Here is a 17269-nt window from a genome sequence, read left to right on the forward strand (position 1 = left end):
ATGTCGGTTTCATGTTTATTTCAGGACAGCTGTGGAGATGCAGCTTATACTAAGAGTAGCACTTATGTCTTTGTTGACACAAGGTAACTTTGAATTTTTATTTTAAATGTTATCTTGCTTAGATTTGACGTAAATGTTAGCTGTGTCCCATGTACGTCTTTACCAACGTACATTAACTAAACGAGATTACATTTGGTGCATGTGTGAGGACCTTGTTTTTTGTGTAGGAAAACTGTGCACACGTTTACTGCCCTCTATATTCAGTCACTTCACTTCTGACGCATCAAATTTCATAAGTCAAACGTCATATTTAGTCGCTTGTTTGTTCGTTTTTTCTGATATTAATTGCTGAATATCTCCCTCTATGTTTCAAATTTCTACTTATTTGTCTGTATGCTTCTTGTTCACTGAATGACCATCCTGATTGTGGTTGAGGACTCACCGTGTTGCTTTATCGTTAAAACTACTGCTATTACTTCAATGAATGTATATTATACTGCAAATGACACATTAAACACAATTCATGTAATTTGTACTATATGTTGACGTAAAATATAATAACATAACGTCTTCGAATGGCCTTATGACTCATCAGGGATCAATGTTCTTTGTTTTAGCAATGTGATAGGCTGTTGATGTGTGACTGGTATAGGAGTTATGTAACGTTACATTAGCCCCGTGTCGGTTGTTTTACGTTCAATTCAGCTAAGATCGCCGTTGATGCATGTGTTAGAATTTTGTCTTTCTTCAGTAGGAAAACGGTTCACACTTCTGGCAATTCGGTCGGTTACAATGTTCTCACGCATCAAATTTGCAACCGACGTCATAGTTGGTTTCATTTAAAAGTCACTTGTCTTTTGAATGTTGGTTGTCTTCATGTTTCTTCTGTACTGAATGGTCATCGATTGCCTAGTTCACTCGTGGCTGCTCAACTTAGCTCGGTTCGCCTGTTGACTATTTAGTTCCCTCATTGAAGACCTGCTTGCAACCAATATGTCATAGTGTTTGTACCTTGCTGCTGACATAAGCATTACAATCCCGATTTCCATTGTGTTCGTTCCGTTTTGCTGTGACGACAAAACTCAATTAAAGCTATATATTGAATCTTTATTTATCTGCAAATCATTTCGGCGAGTTATTTCTGTCTAAAACATTACTAAAATGTTTAAAGTTGAATTTTTCTGTCGTTTGTGCAAGTATATACTTAAGGATTGACTGTATATTTTTTTCGGTTCATTGAGGTATGAATCGAAAAAGCGACGTGCAAACTTTATGAATCCGCGTAGCGGGTTCTTACAAAAGTTTGCACATCGGCTTTTCGATTCATACCTCAATGAACCGAAAAACATATACAGTCAATGCTTATAATTAAATGCGACAACGTTAAACATGTTTTATCTACAATAGTTTAACCCAAAACAGTTGCATATATCAAAACAGACAAAAATGACGACATTGATAAACATTCCAGGTGTAGGAATATATACAGTGGCGTGACATGAATCAGGTGATCGTTTAATTTATGCACATAACTTGACACGCCTACACAGTCAGTAGCCAATCAACGGAGAGTGGGATTAAAACAATGTTCATTGGACCTGTCAATTAAGGCAAGAGGCGAAAAGAACTGCAACAGTCAGACTGTAACAAACCGGAAGAAATATGTCCGAGAGAAGGCGGCTGTTTCTAATAACATGGTCATTTATTGCGTGATTCAAACATTACTTCCCTGATTACGGTAAAACTCAGTTAGAGAAATGCTAGTTAGAAATGAAACCCGAAGACATGAAAGTTGAACCGAGACGAGCGGGGAAAAAACAGGCGAGAGAGCCTGCACGTTTGCTGTTTCATTCATTGTCGGCCTTCGGTTTCAAAGTGTAGTTTGGACAATGAATATGCATGAAAGTCGCTAAATGTCCTGTACATGAAGATACACGTGAGCAGAAAGGGAATTCCCTCGACTGTAATATTGGGATTCCCCGACATTCCGCAGTAATAAAAGTAGTGCGCCGCGGTGGGCGTGGCTTAATTTTTTACATTCATTGGGAAATGAATGCAATAACACGTGACCAATTCAGCTAATCAGAATGCAGGAATTTCCATGAACACAACGAAAATTTAATTATAATGTCATGAAAGTAATAAACCTATTACATTTTACAGCGGAAAAATGTTCGGAGGAGCAGCATTGTTCCAACTGTTCCAGTACATCAGGATATTGTATCACAGATTGCTTTCCTGGGTATTTCGACCTGAAATGCAAGTCGCCTTGCAGCAAGAATTGCAAAAAACATGCATGTAGTCAAAGAGGAAAAGGCATTCCCAAGTGCTCTGACGGTTGTGTTCCTGGTTTCTATGGTACTCAGTGCAATATCCCGTGTCCACGTCCGAGGGAAAGCTGTACAAAGTGTCCTCAAGGATGTGATGGAACATTCTGCCATCTTACATCGTCTTGTGTTTCTGGATGCCATGACTCATACTATGGGTCCAACTGCAAGACGTGTTCAGGCAGATGTCGACATTGTAACAGGATAACAGGCACATGCGATGCGTGTCATGATCCATATCACGGCCTGGACTGTGAATATTCATGTGAACATTGTTCAACAACTGATTGTGTACAGACATGCACACCTGGAATGTATGGATCTAAATGCTCCAAGAGATGTAGTGAAAACTGTCTGGTTTACCCGACCAACAACACTGTGGCAAGTAACAGTTCCAACGCCTGTATATCTGAATGTCAAAGATATAGTGGAGACTGTATCAATGGTTGTGTACATGGTTGGTCTGGTCCAAACTGTTCCTCTCAAATTCAGTGTAACTCAAACTGTATGGGTTGCAATGAAACAGGTGCTTGTGTTGAAGGATGCTTACCTGGTTACTATGGAGATGACTGTAAGCCTTGTTCTGGGACCTGCTTCAATCACACATGTCACCCAAAGAACGGGTCTTGTGACAATGGGTGTATCCAAGGACAATATGGACAATTCTGTAAACTGTCCTGCATACATTGTCAAGGTGGTGTCTGTCAATCTAGAACTGGGATATGTTCCGAAGGTGAAGCGTTTTAAACTACTTCTATATGTTTAGTGAGTGTGTGAGTGAGTTGGGTTTAACAGTATTTCAGTTATACCACGGCATGTCAGCTTAATGTGATGCAGATCTCAGACGTTTACTAATTCGGTGAAACCCACGAGCACGGGTATGATGCTAACAAACCTAGAATCATAATCGGGGCGAACCGGGATTCGAACCCGAATAAATGTTTAAGAAATAAACAACTAGTGGGACTTCATTATCGCACAACATAACTCCTTGCGGTGTATTTTTGTACGATAAAGAATGACCCCGACTCGTTTATTTCTTATATGTGATGTAAACATTATGTACAGCCTCTTTACGGTGTTGATACAAAGATGTACAAAGTTTCAACATATTTACTATATTTAATAATGATGACTCCTTGAATAGAATCCGACCTCAGAAATGTTGGACAAGTCCATTATTCGTGTTTTATATAGTCCATATTCATCTCATCGATTACCTGTAACCTTTTCGCCTGATACTGACTGTCATATTTCTCCCACTTGTTTATGCGAGCGTTCGGCCACTGCGTTTATCTGCGTAGCCCAGCTACATCTATGTGGCACTTGACACTTCCCTCTCAAGCATAAGGTCGTCCAATATATGACATGACCAAGTTGCATTGCGAGCGCATGTTCGAATCTCCAAAAATAACGTCATGATAGAACAGTGTTTTATCGTGAACTTATCCAAACATAGTTTTTCATAGATATTTGCGCTTCATCGCATAGCTATTATATGTCTTGTCTTGTTAAGGATGTTTTTCACAGAAAGTACATCGGTATGTTGAGGGAAAGGATAAAAATATAAATGTTATCAAACAGAGGCTATAATCCCGCTTCTTTGCATATTGTATGATGGGAGCCTAGACCTTTTTTACTGTGTAACCAGAAAGGCGACCCATCTATACTAACATCTCAAAATTATCATAAGTGAAACCAATTAAAACCAGTTGTAATTAGTGTATTCCTTTCTATCCATCAAAGGCGGAGATTATGCTGCAATAGATTATGTTAATATCATCCATACATGATTGTGTTGACACGTATTTCGTTTAACTCTTCTTTTGTTTCAGGCCCGAGTCCCATCAATGGTGCCACAATCGGAACATCAACAGCGTTTTTTGGTCTTTGGAATCATTGTTACAGTTTGCCTTTTTCACTGCAAAAGAGTCTCAGCAAACAGGTTTGTATATAAACCGAACTGATCTTCTTCGCAGACGTCAAAACTAGTCTCTGTTGCAATTTGATAGAACTAGATAATGTTTAACGGCTTTTATTTTCACCATCTTGTCTATAAAAGTTGCAGTGTACGGGTGGCTCAGTTGTCTTAGCCGTTGGCAATTCGCTGTGCAGAGTTGCGTCCCATTGGCACGCAAGAAACCAATGACCTTTGGTTCACCCTGATTGTGTTTCTAGGTTTGTCAGCACCATACTTGTGCACGTGGGTTAACAGACGTGGTAAACGTCTGAAACCTGCATCACTCGGGGCTTTCTTCCCACATTAAGCTGACACGCCGTGATACACTGGGCTATTGTTCGAAACGGCGTTAAACCTAACTCACTCTGGCAGTTGCAATGGAGGCATTGCACCTGATTCATTTAATATTTTGTTGGCAAACTTGATTTAACATACACTTGAGAATAGATTTTATTGAATACTATCGCATTGCAATTTATTAATTGCAAGTTTTGATTCTGATAGGGGATGTTCAAATGCACCTTTTATTATTGTTATCGCAAGTACTTTTCCCATTGTTTGTTTAAGGGAAGAAAGACGCCACGTGGCAGTTATCCGTCAACATAGTAATACAATTAGGCGGGAGGACTCAAGGAGGCCCCGCATGTCGGAACACATCTACAATGAAGTCAACGAAGGCGACATGGGACCAGTCATAGTTTTCCTTTAACTTTATTGGTTTTACAGATTTCAAACACAATATTTCATTTGCATTTGTCGGTTGATAGCGAATTTGATAGTGGTTGATTGGCCTATTTTAACGTTCAATATGGTCAGACATCTTTGCACGAACACAAGGTAGCATCGCTATTGTATAGTGATTCATAAACACATGGAATTCTCTTGATCATGAGGTGGAAGAAAAACGGTTTTTTCGCAGACATAACTGTGGTAGCCGTAATGCTTGTTGATACAATGCGATGCTTATTTATACGAGTAAACTTATCTGATGAAATGTCATGTTTTTGTAATTTACCGTGTAAAAATATGTATCACTATCTCCTATTGTTGAATGTACACATTACACATTATACAGAGACACAATTCTTCGACATTTAGAAATGATTCTTTTTTAGCATGTGATACCAACATTTGTATTTTTAAGCCACTTCAAAATGCATCATATGGAACCAAACAATTCCAATAATACTTATTCTGGAAAGACACATTCAAACTCCCCTTTTTCTATTTTTACGATGATTTAAGTCAACATTTGTCAACAGATAATGTAATATATGATAATAATAATGAGTCCATTTGTATGGCGCCAAACTCCATACCAGCTCGTGTGCTCGTGGCGCTTATATGTTATTACCCCGGTCAATCGATCAGTGGACACTCGATTTTCATTCTCAGCTCCTTGGGGAGTAAACGTGTATTAAAGATAGACACGCCCTTATCACTGCTATAACTATCAAATTGTTAAATATTAATTGCATAACACATTGTACATATTTGCACAAAATGAATATTAATGCTATGAAGCCTAACTGTGTACTTTTCACCGTCTTGAAATGCCAATAAGGAGAGGGACTTTTAAAATTGGATCACTTTTACACAATCCTATGATGATTTGTCATTATAATATTTTCAAAATAACGAGAGTATATTTGTTAACAATAAGGGAGAATGTTGGTTCAAAGATTGCTCACATCTAGAACTATATGTGCCATGAAACGTGCTTAGTTGTAATAGTGTTAGTAATGGTTATAAGGTTAAGATGTAATTCGTTCACCTTTAGACTGGTCTTTGTCGTGTTTTCTCATTTGGTATATTTTCTGTACACATTCTACATATTGCCCTGTTCCATTTTGTCTGATAATAAAGGTTTCCTTTCAATTTCTTTTGTAATTCCTCAACAGGGATGATTCGCTTCTAACATGTTATGTGATGAAGTTTGCATGTGTAAAATTAATTATCCATTTGTATGCTAATCCATACTGTGTTACTGCTACTGTGACGTATTAGATTACTATATTCTGAATGGTGAACGATGATAAGAATAATGAAAAAACAATTTAATTGGAACTGATTCAGATGATTTCATTGTCTCTAAGCGAAGCGAATTAAGCATAAGTGTAAACGTATGGTTTCAGTGTTTTCGCGAGAATACGCGTGGATTAATCGTCATTTATCCCGGAATACGATTGGACGACAGAATGGATGAGGTGAGGTGAGGTGAAATTGGGTTTAACGTCGCGTCCAAGATTCTTGCACTTATATAGCGACGTGCATGTACGTGTGTGTGTGTGTGTGTGTGTGTGTGTGTGTGTGTGTGTGTGTGTGTGTGTGTGTGTGTGTGTGTGTGTGTGTGTGTGTGTGTGTGTGTGTGTGTGTGTGTGTGTGTGTGTGAACCCCGGACCTTTCTCGCTAACCTTCTTTAACCTGTAGCGATATTTCAGCATGTGAAAATAAGAATGTAACTCGAGTCTTTGCCAGACAGATACGTTTTAGGCCTCGCACCTCATATATACATCTAAAAGTTCATAAGAATAAAATAAACTATCATATGTGTATACATGAGCCAATATGTAAGAGTTATGACAGACATGTATATGCAAATGTTTAAAGGTACATGTATATACATCACATAAAATACAAGGGTAAAGTACATGAAACGTAAGTAAACAAATAGAAAGGTTTTGCCTTTATAGCAGATACCTATATCTCTTGAGAATATTAAACCGGGTTAACTCTTTTAAACATTAGGAGATTATTAGTAAAGTTTGCTTGCTAATATCTGACCACGTAAAGATGTTAAAAAACAAAATGTTGATAGATGGTCTGTTCGATCCTGAACTGCATTGGTGGACGAGAACTCTCTTTGTTGTTCCATATGTTATTACTGGTAAACTATATTCCATACAAATTTGTGAACACATTGGCATTCACAAGACCTAGTGCCCTAGCGGACTTTGTATTTGTCGGTATTGGTAGTTATAATATTAACCATGTAACTCAGACTTTGCAAGTCTGATTCTCTTGTATGATATAACTAACATGCAGCCGTATCTTTGAATGCTATAGAACGTATAGTACACCATGTTATATTTTATTACCGGGTGATTGAATGGACTGATTGCTTGACAATAAATGTCACCTGATCACACAAGCACATTTGTCATGTTTCGTAATGAATCACCCCTGCAGCAATGGAGCCCCCAGTGAGGAACTGACAGTACCACACAGGACACCCACATCAATTTGTGATATTAATGGGCACTCGTGGATATTGTTGTGCATTCCTTAACACTGTGATTTCCTCCCCAATATATATACGTGTGCAGTAAGCAATGACCTTGAACTTTGAACTTTCACCATGTTGTGAATTATATGACTATGTTTACAGTTTGAGATTCGTGATTGACTCTCCTTGCTTTGGAAACGGTAACCGACTTTATGGAGGCTTCCTTCAGGGACACGTGATACTAACAGTTGCTGCTGATTGTTTTCCAGTATGTGATATTGCTACTCCTTTATTTTGTAATTGCAAATACGCATTCCTATTTCATCCCTGTAACTTTATATTTGGAACTTAGAACATGTAATACTTGAGTTATTCACTAATTCATTGTACTGGCCGATCAACCGTTCTAAATTGGTGTTACCCAGTAAGTCATTACCATGTAACCTTAGTTAATTACCTTTAGTTACTTAGTTAGTATTACAATAAACTTATAGTGTGTAAACTTAGTATAGTTATACACATATAATTGTTGTTTACTATACCAGTATTTTGTAGTACCCTCTTTCACTTAGTCTACACGTCTACCACGTGGTGTTTATCTAAGCCCTGGCTTCGACGTTGTTTTGAATCACTTTGTCTATCTCTGTTTTCAATGTTCTTGTTAGCTTCTTTGATTGTGTGAATCAAATAAACATGTAGTTGCTAAATAACAGTTTGAAAATAAACAGCTAATTACTTAACTTAATTATAATACAGCATATTTAGTGTAAACCTTTACTACTTCCATTATGTTATTGCTAAGTTTTTTAGTTTCCTTTCTTGACAGAGTGACGGACAGTATTGTTCACCTTAGCCGCTAACACATAGTAAATCACACTTGCACTTCCCTCACTTAAGGTTACTACAGGTCATATCATGAACGGTTTGTTTTCTTGAAATAGAGTTGTGGTTGTCCATGCAATTGGGTTGTTCAACCCGATAGGCTGTAAATTATCATACAGATGAGGCATAGTTTACTTTCAGCATGCATTGAGTTTAGTTCAGGCGACTGTTCTGAACTTCGTGATTGCTGTAGCAAATAAACATGCGCATACATGTACTTCACAATATTTACCATCGCTTTTGGGTTGATTTTTTGGATACCATGGCACAATCATTTTTCAGCACATTTTGGCCCCCTTGTTTTGATCACAAAGCGATTTCAGTTTGATCACATTTAGAGATCTACTTGCTTAAATCACGTCTTGATCCACGTCCGTCGGAATCACTTTTTGTGGTACATACTTGTTTCAATGACTTGATGGTCTATTTGTTTTGATTCTGATCTCATTGCTTCGACCAAATGTTGTGACCTTAGTATATCAAAATGATGAGATCACACATACCCCTGTGACTCTTTTTCGCCACCTGCAATTTAATATTGCTTTTGTTTTTTATGAGCAATACTCCCTACTCCTAAAATGATTATAATCTATTTGTATGCTTTCTCCTCATTTTTTTTCCAGGTGTTTCATTTCTTTTAGGTATCTCTTTTCTTTTTTCTCGTCCATGAATTTCGTTTATGGATACCCAAGCTAATACTTTGAAGTTAACCTAAGAGAAATGGAAGCCATAGTAGCATTTACAAGGTGGGTTTCGAGCCTATCGTGGACCCTTCTAAAGACCTTAAAGTTGGATACATGATATTTCACAAAATGAGCATTAAACAGGAAGATGAACATGATGGTCAAGCATCAGCATCACACCGAGATCTTACTTACCAACATTTCCCTTAAATTCCCCTTTTCATCGGCGAACAAGGAAAGGACACAAACTATGATCAGTGGATCTATGAAGTGGAGTGCCTAATTGGAACCAAGGCCCACAGCCATGATGTCATCCTTCAAGCTATTAGGAAGTCACTTAAAGGAGAAGCAGCCATCATACATCTGGGGCCCCATGTGGAATTTGGAAATCTACTACACAAGATGAAAAGTGCTTTTGGAACTCTGCGTCAAAGTTCTAGTCTGATGTCACATTTTTACAGTGCCTGGCAAGGAGAAGATGAGGATGTTGCCACCTGGAGCTGCCGTTTGGATCGCCTTATGTTTCAGTTAGCTAAACAGAAATATCTGTCACAGGTTGAAAAGGACGCATGCTGCGCCCTCGCCTGTGGGATGGACTCAATCCGTCATTGAAGACTCTGGTCGGCTACAAGTATGATTCCATCTATAGTTTTGATGATTTGCGCCTGTGCCTCAGGGAAATGGAGTTTGGACAGACACAGAGGAAGAGGTCGGCATATCAACAGAAGTAGTGGATACACAGGCAACTGGACTCAAGTTTCTACATATGAAGTGGTAGCAGCCAGAATCAGCTTGATCAGTTTGGTCCTCCACCTTCAACCTATCAACAGAATTCTCCAATTCCACCAGCATCAACAGCTCCTACATGCTTCAACCTGCCGTGGCTACCCAGGACATCATTCTTATGGATGCTGAGTCCGTAAGAATCATATGTGACGTCCTTTAAACTGGTCCAGGACTATTTGGAGATGCCACCCTTAGTTACTTCCAACTAAGCCATCTGGAATTTCTCTTCTCGGGAACCTGAGGGTGGCACCTCAAAATAGGCAAAGACACACCTATACAGACTACAGGATCTACCGTATCAGTGATGTCACTATCCTTCTAAGAAACATATTTAAGCCACATTCCACTCAGCCCACTTGATGATATGGTTAACATAGAATGTGCAGGATGAGTGCAATTACCATACATGGGATATGTACAGGTTGGAATCAAGACTACAGGCAGCGGCAATGACAGAAAAAGAGCCTTATCATGTTAAGTGATTGTTGACACGGACACGAGGTATAATGGGAGAGTGCAGGGAGTTTTGGGAATCTACATACTTTCAAGACTCCTTGACAATTGCCGAGATAGAGTTGGTGTTCAGTTCAACTTCAGTTGGACGTTTATGACGACACACCATTCAAACAGCGACGTCGTAGGATCCCTCAAGCCATGTATGAAGAAGTTGGGATGCACCTTCAGGAACTTATATCAGCTCGAGTCAATGAAAGGTCTTATAGCCCATGTGTTTTAAATGTTGTGTGTACAATGACAAAATGAGGAAGTGTATTGACTATCCTGTGCTCGATCTTAAGATCATTAACGATTCGTACAACTCCTTCTTGGCAAAAATACCGTTTGGCATACTGATGCCAAAGTCAGCATCCAGGAAGTCCAAATCCAAACAGCATTGCAACAGCATCGACTTGAAGTGGGGCGAAGAACAGCAAAGGGCTTTTCAGGAACAGAAGACTTGCTTGTCAACACCACCAGTGCTTGGTTATGTTGATTTTTTGCAAACCCTTTGAGACCCACATTGATGCCAGTACTCGGGGATTAGGAGCAGTGCTATACCAAGCAGGGGTTTGAACAAATCTGCGGGAAACAATTCTGCTCTAAAACTGAAGCTTCTGTGTTTGAAGTGGGCAATCTCAGAGAAGTTCAGTGACTACTGGTATGAGTTTGCAGTTGTCACAGATAACAATCCCCTCACTTATGTTTTAACCACTGATGCAACTGGTCATCAAAGGTTGGCAGCACTCTCTGCCTATTATTTTAGCATTAGGTACAGACCAGGGAAGCTCAACATTGATGCTGAAGTTCTGTCAAGGCTGCCAGACAAGTTACTAATAACGGAATTATCCACTGTGAATGCCCTCTGCAACGTTATCCAAGTTCCTAACCTTGTGGAAAGTATATGCTTGTCAACACAAGTCATAGATGAGGATGATATCGACATACATGAGGAGAAGTGTAATGTCAACCCCGAGGACTGGAGAAGATCACAGGGAGATCCATTCCTGGCTACCATTATTGACCACTTGGAATGCGGCACCTGACCAGGCAGAAATGAATACACTGGAGATAGTAATATGACATCACTCATCAAGAACTTTCGACAGACGCAGCTGCACAGAGGAGTACTTCATATAACACATCCAAGACAGCTGCAACTTGTCTTACCTAGTATATGTGGAGGTGCAGTGCTGCGCAATTTGCATGACAATGTTCATCATCCAGGCAGAGACAGTACAGTTTCTCTCTTGAGGAAAAGGTCCTAAGGACCAAATATGTTGAAGTGCATGTGCAGTCCTGTGCTCCGAGCACCTCTAGAGAATATTACAACATCACAACCACTTGAACTTGTTTGCATGGACGTCCTTTGTTAAAAAATTCTAAGGGGGGTCAGCAACATGTTCTAGTGGTAACCGATCATTTCTCCAGGTATGCTCAAGCTGGTCCTTGCAGGAACACCACTGCAATGACAACTGTTGCGTTCTTCTTCAATGACTTTTTGTGCATAATGGTCTACAGAAGTGGATTCACTCTGATAAAACAGCAAACTTTGTGGGTACACTAATGACTGAGGTCTGTTACATTTCTAAGATTGAAATAGTTTCAACCACGCCTTACCATCTAATGGGCAATGGGATGTGTGAGCACTTTAACCGAACGTTGTGCATCATGGTAGGAACCTTGGTTCCAAAAAGAAAGCAAGATTTGAGGACACATGTTGGTCCACCTGAGCATGCCTGTAATTATACTCAACATGAGTCTACGGGCCAGTCTCCTTTCTTTTAATGTTACGTCAGCACCCAAGGCTTTCTGTTGACATAGCGTTCGGACTTGACATTAGGCCAAGCAAACCTAAATCTTTTTTAATGCATAAAAATCTTTACAGGATAGGTTGAAGTTAAATAAGGCTTCCCACATGATGCTATGGTTTTGGTTCTTAAGGATGTGGGGCAACAGTAAACATCCACAAGATCCACAACTAGTGACAAAGAAACGACAAGAAGCCATATAACCGGTCGCAGTCACTTGGCAGCTGTTTGATACCCAGATTGTAACCACATGATCAAAACCCAATGTTGATGTGTATCATTAGCAAAATGAATCATTCTTGAAAAGTACTCTTTACATTTTTTGTCATAACTGTAAATAATATTCTTTAACTGTAGAATGGCTTGTTTTCATGTTCTAAGAATTTACCCACATCCTCATTAATTAATCATTGTGATCGCGATCTTAGGCTTCGGCTACAATCGCCATCCACTTTCACAAAGCGATTGTAGGCTAAGACCATCGTGAGCTACAATGGAAACTGACAATTGGTCTGGACCAATCTTAAGTAGCTAAGATGGTTTTAGTCCCTGAATAAACTTGACAAAATGGCGTCCAAGACTTGGTCTGTTACACATAAATAATCTGCTTTACGTTCAAACATTGGCTCCTTATTTTGATTTTGAATTTTATGATTCGAATCGACACTTTAACAACATGGAGAACGCATCACAGATTCAACGTCAGAAATATTGTTAATTGCAATAGTTAACTATATAACTATCGAATCGATAGCTGAAAGGAATATTCCCATCCGACTAAATGCTGAAAGAAGTGTGAAACAACATACCTTTTTCGCTAAACAAGGGAAGACTTGTACTTTTAGCTATCGACTCGATGGTTATGTGGTTCACTATCGCAATTCACGATATTTCTGACGTTAAATCTGTGGTGCGGTCTTCGTGTTGTTGAAGTGTCAATTCGAATCATAAAATTTAACAAAATAAAGAGGCATTGTTTGAACGTAAAGCAGATTATTTATAAAAATGAGAAAACTTTCACCACACAAGATTAAATAGAAGAGTTACTTAATCCAAGCCTTCTTTTGACTTCTTATTGACTAGGTTTTTTTTCTGTAGTGTGTTCGCTTTCTCTCTTTAGTGAATCCGTTTGAATCCTTCTAAGTAACCTTCGACCATTTCTGAGGTAAACTATGACTTGGTAAAACCAGTAAATTGTCACTTCAGTGGAGAGGAAATTTCAAACAATCACACCAATTGACGATGCTTACATCTCGTCTGACAACTGTGCACCGTAATAATGCAATCCACTCAACCTTTGTGATAGTCATACATTTTTGGTGACATAGGCCAGGAGTTGCCTGTTTTACCAATCCCAGACCCACCAACCATAGTGTCACTCAAAAATAGCCGCTTTGTCAGCCAGCCAAAGTTTGAGCTTAAATTGTTTGTTTGTTGTTTAACGCGGGACGAAACAATATTCCAGCTAGATGGCGGGTAAAGGTACTATCAAGAGAGAACAGTTGACTGCAGAAATCACCATTTTCCTTAATTGTTTTGGAGTTTATAAACATAAACGCCAAAAACAATTGCTTGGTTAGTCATTCCAATGTCAAGGAATCACTTAACACTTATTTATCACGGTGTATGCGTGTGCATATGGTGTATACAATTAGTAGCAAAACTTACTTGAAGGAATGTACTACGTGTTTAAATTCTAGTGCTACATTTTATGTATGTGTAGCCAAATCAGGCAATGCAATAAAATATACAGATAGAGTGATGTAACAGGTAAGTGTATACTAATTATGTTAAATAATTACTCAAAGTAATCTCCATTTAGATGTTAGTATGTTTCGACACATAATGTGTTTTCACATCTAAAACTATTAGCAATAGTAACATACCAATATTGTTTGAAGATTGTGTCATAGTGTCTTTTCAAAGACCAATTAACTTCAACGTTTATAAATCCAGTCAAGAAATTAATATTCCAGTGATGCTCAAGTATTTTCTACTGAAGAGACTGCTACGATTGGGAACGCAATTGCGTTGTACTGGAAAATCTCACTTATATTTTAATGGAATTATAATAACCTTTAAGTTCAGTGCATTTACGTGTGCAGCATATGAATACTTGATGATACGATCTTTCTTTTTACATCATCGCCTGCGTGAAGTTATAACATTATTAGAACGCGTAAGTTATCTGAATCATTATCCTGCAGTGATAGTCATTTAGTCAGTGGCTATATCCAAAACCATGCAAGAGTTGAATATATCCAACATGAATGAGGTACTTGAGCAGATACTAATAAATACAGTTTCAGCTATGTATAAGTACACAACCATGTTTCTATATAAGCCATTCATTGAATGTATAATAAACGTTTCAATACAAGAGACATGCATGCTTAAACATGCATGCCTGGTTGTTGTATATAACGACAGACCATGCCAGATATTCTTTATTGTCAGTACACAGAGGCTTAGTTACAACACAACAGTGGCAGTTGTGTTGTAGACTCGCTTTGGAGTGGTTGTAATTTGACTTTATCGACACACAGGTATGTTGAAATCAAGTCAGTTAGCATCAGCTTCATTTGTATGGCGTCATAGTTTTCTTTCTTATTTGTGACAATTTTAAATTTGACACCAGTTGTGCTTGCTGTGATTCAGAATATTTGTTATTTTACAATAAGATGTTACGTCAATCTTTGATGCAAACATGTGACGTAAGGTATTTCCTTACAGAGGGAGGCAAACAGAGAAAAGGATGGCGGAGTTTACAAGTTCCAGATCTGAGCAACCCAAATCGAAAATCTCATTTGAGGGTACGTTTGCTGATGTTGTTTACATTTGATTTGTAATTGCCCCAGCGTAAATTGATGTAAACTTTTACGAGAAGATAAGTGAATGTATTAGTCGGGCTCAACTCTGCCTTCAACAGATTTTCATTCATATCAGCTTATAATGTGAGAGGTAAAACAGAACAAATTATGCAGGTCCTAGGGGTTTACCACCATGATCCTGATAAACAGGGAGTCACAAAGTATCTGCGAAACCTGGTACATCTGATGGAGGCATCTTAACACAGCAAAATCTGCCGCTATATGACAATAAAGAAGGGGCCAGTTTCTCATATATTACATTTTCGTAAACATAAGATAGTTATCGACATGTACAGATAAATGTACATGTATACTCACAGTATTTCCTGTTTAATGATTGTATGACTGCTTCGTTCGAGAGATCACTAATGCTGTGGACTGTAAATGACAACAGGTGTAAGGTTGCCATTCATATCAGTTGAGATCATTAGTCAGCCAGCATAATAAATGCAGGTGTTATGTTTGATTCATTTATAAAACAATTTCACTCTTGTCCAACAGTTACCATGGATAATGATGAATTCGAAGTCAAATACAAAGACAACCCCACGTGGGCTCACATCTCAAGATGGAACTGTGAGGTTGTTCCTGCGACATTTGACCTCCTAATTCACAGAGAACTGTACACAATTGGGGGGTTACCGAAAACATTTGCTGACTGCCTAAAAGTTACTCTTACAAGTGTACGGAACAGGAAGCAGTGTTTAATATTTGCATTCGGACATGACACTCTTGTCGATGCTGTTGATATGGTCAATAAGTTCGTGGAAGTTAAGCAAACAATTTTGAAGTTCATTCGTCAGATTAATGCAAAAGTGAAAGACATTAGTTTGAAGTGCTGGGTAGGAGAGCAGAATGGATCATCAGAGGAGGAAGTCAAGAATGCAGGTACTTTATCTGGTAAATGCAACTCAAGAAGCATTGCCGATGTCACTAACACTTGGTACATGTCATCTTTCGCGATTTGGTAGTTGTGGGTGACCAACCTATTTAGTCAAGATCACAGTGAAGGTCGTTTAAAAAACTGAAATGCCTTTTTTTCTACAAACATGCTTATCGTGGCTGTATCATTCGGATAGTTATGCTATTCCATGCTTTGACTTGTCCGGTATGTTCTCTTGTTCGTTAATGTGAACATTTGACTTGCCGTTAAGGTGGGCATCGACTACCAAAGATTTATTGTGGCTATGTAAAGGGGTTATGTCATTTGTTTTATTGGTAAGGTTTTGTGTGACTTTCAAGGTTGCTGGAATGGTCATTCGTAAGGTCGTTACATCTCGGTGTCTGTTACGTGTGGAGTCTTAGGACACACATTTCAGTTGACAGTCCACCTAAGAAATGACAAGCAATCAAGGGACATAAACACACTGAGTCAAATTAAAAACTTCAGGATTTTAATTAACGGTGGTAACCATAATTTGTTGCAAGCACCTACGGTATTCGGCAATAACATCAACAGTTTAAATCATAAGTCCCAAGCTCGAAAATCTGATGGCCCACAAGTTCAGTAGCGTGTATGGCCACCATGTGCGTTGACAACTGCCACACAACGCCTCCGCATGGACCTTGTGATGCTTGGGAACACATGATTGGGAAGACGACGCCATTGTTGCTGCAAAATGGTGCCAAGATCTTGCAAATTCTGTGGTTGGTTCTGAAGAGTGCGCAGACTTCTGCCAAGAGCATCCCAGACGTGTTCGATGGGATTGAGGTCGGGAGGACTTGACGGCCAGTCCACGACGTTGACTCCCGCATTCTGAAGGAAATTCCTTGTCAAAATTGTTGTGTGGGGTCTGGCATTGTCGTGGTGGAAGATCAAACCGGGTCCATGCGCTGCAATAAAAGGCAGAAGTTCTGGTGCCAGTACCTGGTCGCGGTAAGCAGCAGCTTTGAGGTTGCCACGGATGACAAGAAGCCTGGAACGTGCATTGACACAGAAACCACCCCACACCATGACACTTCTGCCTCGAAATCTGTCAACTTCCTGTACACAACCCTTGGCGTAACGTTCATGACGGCGCCTCCACACCCTCGTCCTACTATCAGCAAATCGAAGATTAAATCGGGCATCATCACTGAAGACGACTTGATTCCAATTTCTCTGAGTCGATCGTAAGTGTCGCTGTGACGTTGACGTCAGTGTAATTGAGTCAGTATGGCCGTCGTGCTTGAAGGTGAGCAGTTTTCAGACGGTTTCGAACAGTTTGCGCATTTAGTCTACCCCTAAAC

At 39.2% G+C, this 17269-nt stretch overlaps 1 protein-coding gene across 3 annotated transcripts in view; it reads left to right on the top strand.

The window, feature by feature from the left end:
* Positions 1 to 14631: 14631 nt before the first annotated feature.
* Positions 14632 to 17269, top strand: part of LOC124123148 (ankyrin repeat and KH domain-containing protein mask-like) — a 62732-nt gene continuing 60094 nt past the window's right edge. The window contains exons 1-3 of one of the 3 annotated variants that reach the window (XM_048390331.1): positions 14632 to 14716; positions 14904 to 14983; positions 15542 to 15940. In XM_048390331.1, the coding sequence (XP_048246288.1) occupies positions 14926 to 14983; positions 15542 to 15940 (457 nt within the window). In that variant the 5' untranslated portion in view covers positions 14632 to 14716; positions 14904 to 14925. The remainder of the gene's footprint in view (positions 14717 to 14903; positions 14984 to 15541; positions 15941 to 17269) is intronic. The other 2 variants (XM_048390332.1, XM_048390333.1) reach the window with 2 other exon arrangements.

This window comes from Haliotis rufescens, unplaced genomic scaffold (assembly GCF_023055435.1).
Source record: "Haliotis rufescens isolate VD_foot unplaced genomic scaffold, xgHalRufe1.0.p SCAF_9, whole genome shotgun sequence".
Lineage (NCBI taxonomy): Eukaryota > Metazoa > Mollusca > Gastropoda > Lepetellida > Haliotidae > Haliotis > Haliotis rufescens.